At 45.7% G+C, this 15,375-nt stretch overlaps 4 protein-coding genes and 1 long non-coding RNA gene across 7 annotated transcripts; 2 read left to right on the forward strand and 3 right to left on the reverse strand.

Annotated features, from left to right (window-relative positions):
• Nucleotides 1–18: 18 nt before the first annotated feature.
• On the reverse strand, nt 19–326 carry LOC119561043. Its single transcript, XR_005221057.1, has 2 exons — nt 223–326; nt 19–168 (listed from the first exon to the last, which is right to left on the reverse strand). It is a non-coding gene; the product is annotated as an uncharacterized LOC119561043 (long non-coding RNA).
• A 907-nt stretch (nt 327–1,233) lies between these two features.
• LOC119560975 (retinol-binding protein pinta) lies at nt 1,234–2,506 on the forward strand. Its single transcript, XM_037874748.1, has 3 exons — nt 1,234–1,659; nt 1,763–1,992; nt 2,047–2,506. Exons 1-3 carry the CDS (start codon nt 1,267–1,269, stop codon nt 2,243–2,245), a joined length of 822 nt encoding a protein of 273 aa, XP_037730676.1. The 5' UTR covers nt 1,234–1,266; the 3' UTR covers nt 2,246–2,506.
• A 26-nt stretch (nt 2,507–2,532) lies between these two features.
• On the reverse strand, nt 2,533–4,837 carry LOC119560977 (MOB kinase activator-like 1). The gene is made up of 3 exons (XM_037874749.1): nt 4,399–4,837; nt 3,689–3,855; nt 2,533–3,629 (listed from the first exon to the last, which is right to left on the reverse strand). The coding sequence occupies exons 1-3, from the start codon at nt 4,410–4,412 to the stop codon at nt 3,151–3,153; spliced, it is 660 nt and encodes a 219-aa protein (XP_037730677.1). The 5' UTR covers nt 4,413–4,837; the 3' UTR covers nt 2,533–3,150.
• Nucleotides 4,838–4,908: 71 nt separating this feature from the next.
• On the forward strand, nt 4,909–6,901 carry LOC119560974 (nucleolar protein 56). The gene is made up of 3 exons (XM_037874747.1): nt 4,909–5,045; nt 5,207–5,609; nt 5,672–6,901. The coding sequence occupies exons 1-3, from the start codon at nt 5,043–5,045 to the stop codon at nt 6,757–6,759; spliced, it is 1,494 nt and encodes a 497-aa protein (XP_037730675.1). The 5' UTR covers nt 4,909–5,042; the 3' UTR covers nt 6,760–6,901.
• A 112-nt stretch (nt 6,902–7,013) lies between these two features.
• LOC119560973 (clathrin interactor 1) lies at nt 7,014–15,094 on the reverse strand. 3 transcript variants are annotated; one of them, XM_037874746.1, is made up of 7 exons: nt 14,750–15,094; nt 13,300–13,501; nt 12,881–13,241; nt 12,703–12,799; nt 11,887–12,644; nt 8,205–8,257; nt 7,855–7,951 (listed from the first exon to the last, which is right to left on the reverse strand). In XM_037874746.1, the coding sequence occupies exons 1-6, from the start codon at nt 14,800–14,802 to the stop codon at nt 8,205–8,207; spliced, it is 1,524 nt and encodes a 507-aa protein (XP_037730674.1). In that variant the 5' UTR covers nt 14,803–15,094; the 3' UTR covers nt 7,855–7,951. The 3 variants fall into 3 exon arrangements, with proteins under 3 accessions (XP_037730673.1, XP_037730674.1, XP_037730672.1); XM_037874745.1 differs by lacking the exon at nt 8,205–8,257 and having other exon boundaries at nt 7,014–7,951; nt 14,750–15,093; XM_037874744.1 differs by lacking the exons at nt 7,855–7,951; nt 8,205–8,257 and adding an exon at nt 8,266–11,620.
• Between the last annotated feature and the right edge of the window lie 281 nt (nt 15,095–15,375).

Here is a 15,375-nt window from a genome sequence, read left to right on the forward strand (position 1 = left end):
TGAATAAAATGCGTAAAATAAGCTTGATCAATTGACTTTATTCATTCATTTATGTAAGGTAAAATTCTTTGGGGAACAGAATAGGGAGGAGAAAGACCAAAGTGCGCTGCTGTCGGTTATCATCTGGCTCAGGAAGAACAAATGGTCGAGCTAAACCAGAACGGGAAACTAAAAAACAAAGACATTACCTATTGCTGCAGTTTATAGAGTAAGTACACTCACCATCAAAGGCTTCGACTTCATCCCCAGGAAGAGGTTGTGCATATGCCACAGCGAATAGGGCCAAGCAAACCAAAAGCACACGAGAAAACATGATGAAAATGCTGAAACGCAACTGTAGAACAATCGGAATATGCTGGGCTTATATACCTAAAGTAGGTGTCATACCTGGCATGCAAATTAACCCAGCCTTTTAAGTTTTCCTCTTCAGCTCATCAATCATCTTGTGTTATCTAAAAGCCTTGGTCTACCTGCAAATGAATAGGTACATAATTGTATGGTGTCGACCTAGGGTTTTATCCCTATTAGTTTTGCTTGAAAATATTAAATGTATATTTTTAAATAAGTACAAATTCTACACAAAGTACTTGTTTGTTTATAAAACAACTATAAACAAGATTATAAAAATCGTTGAACATCCCTAAAGGCCTTCCAAAAAACATTCTTAAATCAATAAAACAAAACCTTTTCCTTAACAGTCAAAATGTCTTTATTTAATATAAATATATTGATGTAAAAATATTTCTGTATCATACTATTAATGGATATAATTATTGCAATACAAAATACTGTTTATGCTGCGAAGAAATATTATATATTATATATAAGAGTACTTTCTAGTTTTTAAAGTTTTTCGAAGCTGTTAAATATTAAGATCGCGAAACCGTTACAAAGTTGAAGCTAACAGCAGGTTAGCAGAAAATGTAATCTTATTCAAAGTGCCCACCTCTAACGAACGTTTTTCCGGTCCTATCGAAATCGGTAAGCTCAAAATACAAGACAACAAAGTCAGCGCTTTTCGCCAATCGATTCGAATTAAATTAATCCAATTGCGCCAAAACGCAACAATTAAGATTGCAATGGTTCAGCAAATATGTATTTTTAGAATCCGCGGGTGTGAAATGCTGACGAAACGAACGATTAAAAAAAACCGCTGAGAAGGCGTGAAAGCTTGAAAAGCTTATTTTGACTGGCGAGTGCATGTCGCAATTTGTTTATAAACAATTCTTTTAGTTAGCTGACAGTCGTCGTCCCCAAAAGAGCGCCATGTGGTCGCGCAGCAGCAGTTGCAAGAGACAAGTGGCCACCAACGATGGTGACCCCGAAAGGGTTTTGGCGCAGGTGCAGGAGCTCAGCGACTGGCTCCTGGACAACCCACAGATAAACGGTTGCAACACCTTCGAGAACCTGCACTTCTTTCTCAGAACCTCAAAGTTCGATGTGGAGCGCACCAAGAAGAAGCTAAAAAACTTCTACCAAATGCGAGCGGAGCGCACCGAATGGTTCGATAATCGCGATCCCAAGTTGCCCGAAATCCAGGAGCTACTTAATCTGGGGGTATTTTTACCGATCGGTCCGGATGCGGAACAAAGGATGGTGGTGGTCATCCGAACAGCGGCACACGATCCCAAACTTCATACCCAGAACAATGTCTTTAAGGTGAGTCAGGGAAATACATGCCTATACAGTTTGCATAACTGAAAACAAGTATTATAATAATATTATTTTCATTTGTGATATATTTCTGACCTTTGTCTCGCAGACCAGCAAAATGATATTGGATTTGCTGCTTAAGCTCGAACCCGAGACTTGTACCCGCGGAATGGTGGCAATCCTTGACATGCAGGGCGTCCAGCTGGGCCATGCCCTCCAAATGAATCCCAAGCTTATCAAGCGGTCCGTGGAAAGCTGGACTGCCTATCCATGTCAGCCCAAGCTACTGGAGTTCACCAACGCCCCACGCCATGTTAACTTCTTTTTGAATACCTTTAGGTGGGTGATGTATTATATCTAAACTAAAATAACTATAATATAATACCCTTTTAGAATATTTATGACGCCCAAGATAAAGTCCAGACTTTTCGTACGACGGGAGGGAACCTCTGTGATCTGCGATCATTTGCCCAAAGATCTGGGTGGACAAGGACTCAGCTATAAGGAACTTGGTCTCAAGTGGAAACAGCTGGTGGAGGAGAATGCCGATTTTTATGTCGAGCAAGACAAATACAAAAGCAAGCTCAAGTGATTGGGGTTAGTGTGGCGACAGTGATAAGAGGGCGATTAGCCGAATGCTAAAGATTAATCGCTAAACATTTACAATGCGCAAATGCACAGAGGCGCATATCAGTAGTCATATTTTATGGAAGGGTGCTAGAAGTACTCCCGAATTCCCCACTAAACTGCAATTATATTATAAGGCATTGCGTTATACCTCTTTAAAAGGTGTATTTTCATCATGGTAATAAATGTAGTTGTTTTTTTTTTGGTTGCAAATAAAGTGTCAATGCACGATAAACCTAAAAGAGAGCTGACTTTATTCATAATATTCTCTTTATTAGTATAAAACGTATCAAAAATGTTTATCAAGTCTACAATTATTATCAGTTATTGGGTGCTGTCGACCGTCGCCTCACATTGCTGGGGTTCGCATTACAAAATCGCTTGATCCGCTGGACGACTCCGAGCTAAATAGCGATAGTTTAATAGTAATAAATACATACAATACATACAGAAAGAAAAACGATAAACAAGGAAACACGCAAAGTTTGTGAACGTAATATTGGATGTTTCTCGAAAGCGGGATGTGTTAGTGGTAGAAGGCGTGCTGTTGCTGCTGATGCTTTTTGTTTTCTCCTTTACATATACATAAATATGATTTATACTCCTTAAAGTTTACGATTCACATATAAAAATATAGTTGTTGCTCTGGATCAGCAATTAGTCCGCTATAGTTTGGCGCACTTTTTTTGTTTTGTTTTAGTGGGAGGCACCCCAAGAAGCAATGAACGAAACTTTAAAGGATTGGCGGTAACTAACTAAAGCGTAATACACAAGTCTGCCAGAGCGCTCCCATCACAAGTCCAACTGCAAGCCCAGGCCAACGCCACCACCGCCGGAATCCCTGGAATTCCCGGCTGCCTGCAGTGATTCCTATATTTGCCGCTCGTCCTTTGCCGTCAGCTTGTCGATGAGCTCCTGCAGCGGGGCCAGCTCGCGCCGCTCGATCAGATTGAACTCCTGCACGAAGAAAATGAAGTGCTTGAAGGACGTGTTCAGATGGGCCTCCTCGCCCAGCGTCACCACCTCTGTGAAGTGCTGGTGATAAATGTGCGCATACACGCGGAACAGACGCTTCAGTATGGTCTTGGCGGAGGAGTGAAAGTTCTTTGGAAACGGCACGCCGATCTTGGAGGGAAACAGGGTCTCGTCGTCCAGCTGGTCCTGCACCCAGGTCATTAGATAGTCAATGTACTTGGGGGCGCTGCATTTGATGGGCTTCTTCACGGTCAAACCGTCGGCCCAGTGGTATTCGTATTTCGGGCCAGCCGACATGATGCCACAGGTATCCTCGGTGCAAAACTCGGTGATGGTGCCGTACAACATGTTGATCTGGTTAAAGAAGTCCACGGCTGCGGGGGATTGAGCATTTAGATTGGATCTTTGGAAAGCTATTCAATACTATACTCACTGTTAACCGCCACCCACTCGTTGAGATCCTCGCCATCCGGCAGGGCCACTGCATTGCGCAGGTTTCCCGATCCCAGTGTGGCTGCCGCATGCTTCATGAGATCATACTGGTGGGTGCCCTCCGGGATGTTCTTCTTGGGCTTGAAGGTCTTGCTGGAACGGGAACCGCTGTGGAAAGAGAGGGGCAATAAGTCGCGACACCAGCAACCCTAAACAGTAGTACAGTAGAACTTCTATAACCTGAACACAGAGTTGGTTTTAAGCTGGAACTAAAGCTTTCGATGAAATTAAATCTAATTTCTTTAAACGGCCAAAGCAACATTACAAAGTTTAGGATGGGTAAGTTATTGAAAAAATATCTTAGAAATTTTAGAGGTGGGCTGGATTTTGGATGAAAATAATTTAAGTTACACCTCCATAACTTAAAATAAATTATCTGTTTTCCTGATTTTTAAGCTTATATACGGTTTTTAAAATCTATTAGGAATGGATTAGGATTCTGGGAAAATGAGAAGTGATTTTGGTTGAAATCAAGAATACCCCCGATTGAGTTAGGGAAGTTGCACTGTGCAGGAGTTGGGGATATCACCCCGAAAAGGGGAAACAAAGCCGGAAGGTCGGAAATGGGGGTGGGGTTATCCGAGCTTTCTTTGTGCTCCCAGGGACCGTAGTTGACGCACTCTGTTGCTCCTTTTTCCCCCGAGAACTTACAACAAGAAGTCCATGGCATGCAGTTGATTTGCTCTGCCTTTCACTGGGCCTCCTATGGAATTTTCCTATGCGCTGACTTTTCCGGCGAGTGTCACACCGCTTTCCCGGCTCTCCTGTGACGTGTCTGCAGCTTTATTCGGCCGATTTCCACACACTTATCGTCGAATAATGATCAACAAAAGTGGCTGGAATCCGCAGCAGGTTTCTTTCTCTGGACGACTGGGAAATGGAGGTGGAAACGATGGTATCTGGCCCCCAGTTTGTCGGTCTGGTCTGTAAGCTGTGTAATGCCGGAGCCCAACAGCTGATGCGAGCGGTTCCAGGAAGAGTGTAGAGCCCACTTTGGGTTTCTGTTGTTTATAAACGCAAAAATTGTTATAAATAAAAATAAAATTGCTTTCACACACAGAGACAGTGGCTGAAGGTGCGAGAGGGACAACGCGACAGGTTATCAACGTGGCCAGCCTGTTGAAATAATTGCGTACGGTACTCTGGTATTTTTTCTGGTATGCGTTTGACATTCCCCAACAGCCGTGCTATGGTCACACTTTGAAGTTAGCACGTGGAAAAAACAACTGTGGAAGCATCGTGGGTGGATAAAACTGCGTAATTCTATATAAAAACGGCACTTATTCGGCATCAATATGGTAAATATTTAATCTCCACACACATATCTTTAATTGCTCCTTGTAATGCCGGTGGGGAATAAATGTTTTCCGACGAAAACTAACCTAAACTGGCGGAGCACCCCAAACACATGTGCTTGCCACCGCACCAAACTGATCAATTTTCATTTCCCCCACTCCAGTCGAAACTGTATGTGCTGTACGAGCACGCGGCGGGCTTCTCGCTCTTCTCCGTGAAGGAGTTCGAGGAGGTGTCCATGTTCCTGCCCCAAGTGGAGTCCTCGGTGACGGACCTAGCCAAGTTCAACTCCATTGTGAAGCTGGCTGGATTTGCACCCTTCAAGACGGCCATTGCCGCTCTGGAGAACATCAATGCCATTTCCGAGGGCATCGTGCCGCAGGATCTGCTCACCTTCCTGGACGACTTCTTCGCCAAGCTTAAGAAGAAGCAGTGCACCCTGGGCATTGCAGATGCCAAGCTGGGAGCAGCCATCACCGAAGCCGTTGGCGTGCAGTGCAGTCACTTCGGAGTGGTTCCCGAGATCCTGCGCGGCGTGCGATTCCATTTCGCCAAGCTTGTCAAGGGTAAGATGGTTTTTCTGCCGGCAAAAGCATCTATCTAATCACAAACTCCTTGTTCTCTCTAGGATTCACCGACAAGTCAGCGGGCGTTGCTCAGCTTGGTCTGGGCCACAGCTACTCGCGTGCCAAGGTCAAGTTCAATGTCCATCGTTCCGACAACATGATCATCCAGTCGATTGCCCTGCTGGATCAGCTGGATAAGGACGTGAACACCTTCTCTATGCGGATACGCGAGTGGTACTCGTACCACTTCCCAGAACTGGTCAAGATCGTTCCCGACAACTACATGTTCGCCAAGTCGGCCAAGTTCATCAAGGATCGCAAGAACCTCACGCAAGATCAGCTGGAGGATCTTGAGAAGATCGTTATGGACTCTGCCAAGGCTCAGGCCATCATCGATGCCGCTAAGATGTCCATGGGCATGGACATCTCCATTGTGGATCTGATGAACATTGAGCTGTTCGCCGAGCGCGTTGTGAAGCTATCCGAGTACCGGAAGAAGCTGTCTACCTACTTGCACAACAAGATGAACCTGGTGGCGCCCAATCTGCAGTCTTTGATTGGCGACCAGGTCGGTGCCCGCCTGATTTCGCATGCCGGCAGCTTGACCAATCTGGCCAAGTACCCCGCATCGACAGTACAAATCCTGGGAGCCGAGAAGGCGCTCTTCCGGGCTCTGAAGACCCGATCTAATACGCCTAAATATGGTCTTATCTATCACTCCTCGTTCATCGGCCGTGCTGGCCTGAAGAACAAAGGTCGCATTTCCCGCTTTCTGGCCAACAAGTGTTCCATTGCGTCGCGTATCGATTGCTTCCTGGAGCAGCCGACTAGCGTGTTTGGCGACACTCTAAAGCAGCAGGTCGAAGATCGCCTTAAGTTCTACGAGTCTGGCGATGTGCCGCGCAAGAACATCGAGGTGATGAAGGAGGCCATCGAGGCAGCCGGCCAGGAGGCGGCAGCCACTCCTCAGTCTGAGAAAAAGAAGAACAAGAAGAAGAAGCGCTCAGCGGAGGATGAGGGCGAAGCCAATGGCGCCAGCAACGGAAACGGAGCAGCAGCCGAGGCAGAGAATGGCAATGGAAACGATGATGGAGAGCCCAAGAAGAAGAAGAAAAAGAAGAACAAAAATAAGGAAGCCGTGGTGGCGTAATAGTCTCCATTACATTCAGCTTAGTGTTAGTTCGAACCATAACCTTTTACTTTACTTGCTTCTTTTGTATTTTCTTTGACCCTAATGGATCCCAATTCAATTTTAATAAACATACATATACTTTGGAGGGTATCCCCCTGAACTTGGTTTGCTTTTTGTTTGTGTATACATTATTATTAAACATTTAATTGAGTAAATCAATCATTAACTGGCTTTTCTGATTTAAAAAAACACTTTCCAAATTATTGGTTTCATTTTTTTTATATTTCGTATTTGTTTTACATTCAATTTATATACAGACACATCGTAACGTTAACTATTGCTAAAATTGTTTGATTTCATTATTTGTAGTATTTTGTTTAACAATTTCAATGATGGATCGCTCAGCCGTCCGTCCGCGCGTTGTGCTAACAAATCCGTTCAGTACAACCATTATTCAACTACTCTGTATTGCATTTGATGACGACATTCAAATTCCGAGTGGACAATCAGGACGGATGTGGAATTCATGGGTGTGATCCGAAAACTGCATCGGGGGAAACTTGTTTAACAATAAATTTAGCAACAAATTGCACGCTTCGCAAACTTTGTACAGCAAGGGGGAAGGAAAACGTAAATAATATATAGAACTGACAAGGTAAGCGACCGTGGAAATGTGAATGTGAGAGTGGAAATTTTCGGGGAGTAGTTCAAGGCTGGGGTGGGTTGAATTAGTCTAAACAATATCATTGAAACAAGTCGAATGCCGACGAGCCGTTATTGTTATTATTGCTGTGATTCTGCTGCTGCTGGAACGCTCCAAAGTTGGCAAATGCTGATTGGTTTTGTGGAATGCTCTGCTGAGGCGCCGGAGCCCCAAATATATTGGGGCTGGTCATGGGCGACAGTCCGGAAAAGCCGCCACCCGTCTGCACATTCAGTGGGGCCTTGGCCGGACTGTGGGTCTTCAGGGCGTTCATCGAGGGAGCAGGGGCACTCGACTTGCCCGACTTGCTCATCAGCAGGTTGTCCAGGTCGATGTTCATCTTGCCGCCCTTCAGGTCGCCCGACCAGGTGGCACCCACATTGGTGGGCTGGACACTTGAAGTGGCGATGAGTGCGCCGCCGTTGGTATTATTGTTATTATTGGTCACCGACATGGGCTGGAGCAGATTATTGCCCGAGACGGCGGCGATGGGAGGCAGCATATTGTCTGAAAAACAAAAACAAAAACAGTAATAATGTTATTCGGATTTCCACTTTCGGTTTTGTTTTCACAAAAAGCTGTTTTCAATGTGTGGCTTCGATAGAATTGCAAATGCGGCTACTTGGTGATCGGCTAATGAGGTGGTCACTACTCGGAAGCGTTTGCGCAGCAAATCAAGTGCAATTACATAGTCAAAGAATAGATTGGTATCTGTTATATGGCTTTTGCGCTTATGGCTGTTTTATTGGGGTTGGTTTACCTAATGAGTCCGCGGCTGCGGTGGCCGCACAATGCCCGGAATATTGAGAAATGCTTTTCAATTCACCATAATTAAGTACATATATATTTGAGAAATAAAATTGGATCCGATGTGAGTGTGGTTTGCAATACAAATATGCAGTAAGAGAAAACAAATAAACAAAAGAAAGTAGTTTAAATGAAGTTAATCCGTATAGGTATACCTGCAATACAATGGCTTGGATAGCGAGAAATAAATAAACAATAATTTCTCAAACTATAATCTTATTTCTAGCAATTACATCTCCCTTTGGAGTCTATCATATAAAAATGGTTTTATAATATTGATGAAATATTTAAGGACACAGTGTTCAATGTTGGTGTGTTGGGGATGGGTTACAAATTGTCTTAGATTATTTTAATGGATTTATGTATAAAGTATAAAAATTAAAGAGGTGTTCTTATATTCCTTAACTTCAGTTAAGCTGTTAGTGTATGCAAGTACTTCAATCTGTAAACGTTTAAGATTAATAATCTAAATATTTGACAATATTTATTTAATAACGGATAAGGATTATGTATTTGGCATACCCTTTCTAAAGTAACGATATTCTAGGAATCTATAAGTTTTCAATAGTTTAATAAAAAGTATTATTAAAAGGCTAAGCTAGGCAGCCTGTTCCATGGCGGCTGAATCGAAGAGCTTGTAGCAGGTGTCCAGAATGCTTTGGGCCAGATCCCGACACTCCTCTGACGTCTCCCCGCCTACGAGGGGCGATCTTATAAAGTCCTCCAGCCAGCGCTGCAGCTCGTTTAGTGACTCGGCAAAGTGCTGGGCCAGCACATGGCTGGGTGTGGTGACTAGGGCGATCCCAATCAGCTGCAGAGTGGCCGCTCGGACACGAGCCTCGGCATTAAAACGCACAAAGGCGCATAAATCGAAGATCTCGCGTGTCATCGCCGGCAAAAGTGGACAGTTCTGGGAGCACATGACCAGCACCGAGAGGGTGTGAAGCAGGTTCACAAGCAATTGGGTGTCGATGTCGTGTGATATGTTCTCGTACTTGACGAAAAGCATCTGCCGAGTCCTCTGACCTCTAACCAAACTGAAGAAAAAGGTACCGGCCACCGGGTGGAAGGGGTTGGCTCTTTCCATTCGATCCCCAGACTTTGGCTTGCTGAAATACCGCTTGGTCTTGGCCCTTAGCCGTTCGCGAATAATCCTTTGGGCAGCGGCTAAACGCGCGGCAGGATTCTCCTCCTCCTGCTGGAGCTCAAACTTTCGCGGCAGCTTGGCTGCTGGTGGCACAATATCCAGGATTTCATTCTCTTCTTGTTTGCTCTCATCGCCAGAAAGCTCTTTGGCAGCTGCTGCCAGCACCTGAAGGATCAAAATACGCACGCTGGCCGCATAGGAAGTGTTATCCGTGTGAAACTGGCGGCACAAGTACTCGGCACACGGACCAGGGTGAGCCACGCAAATGGCCACACAACACTTAAATTGTGTTCGCTCAAAGTGCTCGTAATAGAACTGCATTTCCATGACAAGGAAAACCTGGAGCAGATCCAAAGCCAACTGGGTATCATGCCTGGCCAGCTGGCCACGGATGAGCTGCTCCGCTGTGCCCATGGCCCCTTCAAACACCTGATAATTCTCCACTTTAGTTCGGAGCAAGTGCAATAGGTCCATTACGAATTTTGGGCGCTCCTCAATGGTGCTTGTTGTATCATTGGACATGTCATAGGGCTTCAAATCATCGTCGTCTTCATCCAGTGGCTCATCGTCATCCGAGTCCAACTGCATCTTAACATTCTCCGATCTTGCAGCTGGCTTCGCTTTGGTTTCGATATTCTGGTGATTATTCTGCTCCTGCTCCTCAGAACTACCCATAAAATCCTTGAGATGTGACTCCAATTGTTTCAGCTGATCCTCACTAGGCTTCTCATCTAGCTTGGACTTGCTCGGGCATTCAAACTGTGCCAAGTCATCAAACTCCTCAAGGATGTGCCATTGCAATGTATCCATTAATGTCTCGTAATCAAAGCGTAGACGATCTTCCTCCTTAGTATCGGGCAAAGCCATAAAATTGAAGATAAGCTCCACTGTCTTCATACCCACATGGCGCTGCAGTGAATCTGGGGACTGCAAATGGTTACTGAGGCCATCGTGCAGCTGACGCTTGGTGTCCAAATCCATTTCTAGACTCCGGAAAAGGCATTTTCCTGCTAGCACAAGCAATTTGGATATAGCCAAGTGCTCCTGGCTGCTCAGCTTATGCAAAGAGATGCGCTTGGACCAGATTCCCAGCAACTGATTAAAAAGCACCTGCAGATGTGCAGGAGACACGACATTAAGATACGTCGCCAATGCTTTAAGCTGTTTGTTCTCCACGGGCGTCCTTTGGAGTGGCAACTTCTGCAGCAGGCAATGCTTCCAGTGCGGAGCTTCCAAGGCAGCAGGACCAATAAGAACGTACAGATTCAGTTCAGCAGAAAGTGCCGATTGAGCTGTCTTCAGGCAAGCAGCGGGATCCAGTTCCCACATTATGGTGCGCACAACTTTTCTTCCTTTGGGAGCCACCGCGTAGTCCTTGAGCACTCGAAGGAAACCCTCCAAAGTTGGACCATCGTAAATTAGGTTAACAAGCTGTGACAGAAGCCAGGAGTATGGTTCCAAATCAAAGTATTCGATCCCATTTTCACACTGTAGTACAAAGTACAAGGACTTCAGCCACTGGCGCAGTAGGAGCTGCTGATAAGAAACGGGGGCAAACATTTCCGGCAGCTTACGACCTAGACGGTTGGCCACCTGGGCTGGCAGGGCGATAAGCAGTTGAAAGAACGCCTTTACTTGGGCATCAAGCTCCTCCACGCGCCTTTCCGGCATTACTTTGATAGTCCGGGCATACCGCTGCATCAAGGACCCTCTTTGGCGGGAAATCTGTAGTAGAGTGATGGAAACCAGGCCCTCATCCTTTAACATGTCTTCCAGTAGAGCCGTAATTGTTCCGGGAAACTGATCCAATCTTCCTTGAAGCGTCTCAAAGGCAACCCGTACATAATCAAAGCTGTGGTCGAGTTTAAAAAGGTTTAGGACATCCACATCCCGCGAGGGTTCCGGCCAATCCTGACTGAATAGCTCTACCAATTGGCTAAGCAAAGCGGCGTACTCTCCATTGACCAGCGAACTCCAGTCGCAGGACTGTCGATCAAGACCCACCAACTGCTCTGGGGTGGCAAAGCCGGGCAGTGCGTTTGAGTTGTGCAACTCCCTCAGAACGGCTGCCACTTGGGCGACAGCTGAAGCGCTCTGGACTTTCTTCAGGTCACGTAGCTGTTTCTGCGCCCTGGCCAAAGCCAGATGCACTGCCTCTGGCGGCGGCGGCGGAGAAGGCGACGACATCGAATCATTACCGGATGCCAACTGCTCTTCGACAGCTGCGAGAGAGAATAAGAAGAGAACGAGTGCATCCGATTGGAATATGTTGCCGTTTATGTGTGGGAGGATGTGAAAGTGTATCTTTGTGTGGGGCTGGGGAGCTCGAGGTAGAGATAATGGCTCTAGTCAAGCTCGGGGGTCGCGCCTTCATGCAGCAATTCCTAAATACGTCATGAAGTGACTAAAGCCAAGACAATTACTCTAATCCTAATCCTAATTCAAAGTTAAGACTAAGTTAGACTACGAGAACTGAGTTGCAACTCACCCATGGGCATGCTTTGGTGAATGGACAGATCGCCCAGGCCCGCCAGGAGATCTGTGGCCGTTGTGGCCTCTGCCGACGACGCGGGAGCAGCACTAAACAGGTCAAAAGAATCGTTCGCCGGGGTGGCCGTCTTCAGCAGATTCCCGTCCAGGGCAGAGGTCGACGTCGTCGATCCTTGGAATGCAGCAAAGTCCGCGAACTCATCGTTGGCAGCCGGAATCAGGCCCGTTGAAGGTGGCTCGCTAATTGCCGATCCTTCTGAGGGGCCACCGAAAGCAGCAGCAAAGTCGCCGAATTCCTGTTGGCTAGCATCGCTGGCCCGCGGGTTAAAGTCATCATCATCGTCCACGATCACGGCGGCACTGTTCAGCGTCTTCTCCTGCGCTGGAGGTGGCGAGCAGGTCTTGAACAGATCGTCCAGCAGATCGTTGTTATTGCTTTGCGTATTATTGTTAGCCTTGGAGGTGGACGGTGACGGCGAGCCGCCGCCCATTAGATCCACACTGGTGGGAGTGTCGCGGTGAGTGGGCGAGTGAATGCCAGCAGCACCGCCAGGTGCTGGCTTCCCAAAGTTGGCCGCCGCACCTAGGTCGATTTTCTTCTGGGATAGCGCCGGCTTGGCGGATACCGTTGAAGTGGGCTGCTTGGAAACCGGAGAACTGACTGTCTTCGAGCGAATGTTCATGTTCAGGCTGGAGGGCTTGGCCTCGCTAGCCACCTCGGCGGGACTTGCGCGGTCATTGTAGCGATAGTTACGTCTGTGGAACCAATAAAACTTTAATTAGAAAGTCTGGGTAACAGATAGCAAGCACTAACCTTGGACTGGGTGAGTCGCTGTCGGATCCCTCGCGTTCTCCATCGTAGTGAGTATCATCATCCTCATACCGATCCTTATCGGCGTTCTTGTCGGAGTCTGCATTGATTAACATAATTTATTTGTTTTAAAAAGTTATCATAGGTAAAGAAAACTTGAACAGCGGAGTAGCTAGCTTACACCAATTGTCTCCACGACTAGAGCGGTAGTCACTATCATTGTAGCCACCGCCGCCTCCTCCAGATCCACCACTGTATCCGCTGTAGCCACCGCTCCGCATGCCCATGGCATCGCTGCTCATGCCGATGTACTTGTCCTTATTCTTCTTCGCCTTTTTGCGCTCCTCCCGCAACCGATCGTCGTCTTGAATAAAGTCTATAAGCTCTCGTACCTTATGCCTAACGTTAATACCCTGATCCTTGCCGCCCTCGTCGGTGAACGTGTAGTTCTCCAGCGAGCGCAAATCGTAGATGTGCTCCCGGGAGGAGGTCACTACTCGCTCGGAGCCATTTCGCACCAAGTAGTTCAGCAGCAGGAGGCTCTGTAAGTCGGGAAAGTATGTTATCTCTGTATTAATTACTTTATTTTAAATGCCTTACCTTGTAGGTGCGTCGCCAATTGGTTTTGTTGTCTTGCAACATGCGCTTCCACAGCATGGACATCACCTCCGGAAAGGTTTCGTAGGAGAAGGTGGCGTAGGCCAACTCCTGCATGAGGGGTCCTGTGGGCCCCCAGGGATCATCGTTGGTGGCCTCCCGTACCTTGCCCTCCGTCTCCGTGTAGTTCATCACGACATTGGTGCTGCAAGAGGATTTGGAGAAGGTTAAAATTAAAATTAATTCGTAAATTATGGTTATATTATAATAGCCTCGATTTCTGAATAACAGTTCCTTCTTTGTGGTATTTCTAATTAAGTAATATATGTATATTCATACAGTGACCAAATATAGATCCATGATGAAATTTGTAAGTCAGAAACATTTAACACTTAAAGAAGTGTAACAAGAAATAAATTAAGATTATTTCTCTATTTTTTAAAAGGTTTACTGATATTTAACTAACTATTATAAGAAACAATGCCGATTGATTTAATAACATTTAGATATGTAGACTCCCCCTAACCATTACTATTATATTAGGCTTTTTGTAGTAAAATTAAACAAGGCTTATTGACTAGGCACATTGATAAAGTCAATGGAGGTACCCAATGATAATCAAACTGATATAGCGTCAGGTAATCAGAACTCGTATCTTAAAATAAACGGTGTGTGACAATGCGGCTTTACAATGCCCCCAGATAGAGATAAATAAGTAATACGACTTGGCTGCGACGTTGATAGACGTTCGAAACGTGATGGAAGAGGGCTAATTGTCGCAACTGGGCCAGCTAGTAGTTTTTTTCTTATCAGTTCGAGATAAGCCCTAGGAACACTTCCCGTGTTTCCAATAGGAACTGCACTTAAACAAATGATTTGCCATTGGAACTCCATTGGCTTCGAATAAGTGAAACAAAAGCCAATTGTTTTAGTTGCCACCACCCCATATAAGGGGCAGGTGAAAGGGGGCACTGGTAATTAATAATTCGATGGCGAAACAGAAACACCCATTTCACTGGAAAGCCTGGAAGTGGGAAGTGTTAACACAGGTGGAAACATTTTGTTATATTTGGGCAGTCGAAAGCAAACAAATTGTTTCTTGATAAAGCCCCACGCACACATGCACACATGGATATCCATATCGGAATGCGATGGTGGTGTTGGTAAAGCTCGTTTGGAATTGCGAACAACCTTGAGAACAGGTAAAAAATGAACCTAATCCAGAGCCCCGATGCAGTGCATCCATTAATAGGATATTCCCATGAATAATTGCGCATTTCAGCAGGATTTACAACGGCGAAAACCTATGAGGAGTGGGGGGCGTGGCGGGAAATCAGGGATTTTTGGAAGTTGGGGCGTGGGTGTCTCTACATTCACTTTGACTTGATGGGAATGTTATACACACATCTTATTATGTATGAATACCCGTAGAGGATTATTCCTAATCACTTACACCTTGTCCGCCAATTCGCGCACTTTCCACATGCTGATGAACTTATCCACCATTTTGGAGCTATTGAATGCTTCGGAATTTTTCACACAATCTCGTCGCAAAGTGGCTGGAAAATCCAACTACAACAAGACGTCGAACTCGTTTTCGCTTGGCGTGCCGTTTTTTGCCTGCTTGGTAGCTGCCGTTTTGCACTTTTGCATGGAAACTGCGCACTGTTCTCGCACCCGCGCTATCCGCCGCAAACAAAAATGTAAAAATTTAAACGAAAATTGTAAAACAAAATCACAGCAGAGCAGCTAGTTTTTGGTGAGCTGTCGTGTCCAGTGTTGCAAACAGTGCTGCCAACTCGCGCTCTGGAAATGTAGCTAAATCGGAGGTTGCCATACTAGCTCTCAGATATGCCTTTTGGCTTGAAAAATAGAAACATTGCTAATATATTAAATAAAAGTTTTATAGATATATTTCGATGCAGTGCTCTTATTAAATTTATTAACGTGCAGTACGTTCAAAATATTGTGGTGGGATCTGCGAAATCATAGCAGACAAAGTTACATGATTAGAAATAGCCAAGTAAGCACCGACTGGCGAGTTCTAGCTATAAAAAGCTGCGCTGCAACACTGTAAGC

Source organism: Drosophila subpulchrella, unplaced genomic scaffold, assembly GCF_014743375.2.
Source record: "Drosophila subpulchrella strain 33 F10 #4 breed RU33 unplaced genomic scaffold, RU_Dsub_v1.1 Primary Assembly Seq354, whole genome shotgun sequence".
NCBI lineage: Eukaryota > Metazoa > Arthropoda > Insecta > Diptera > Drosophilidae > Drosophila > Drosophila subpulchrella.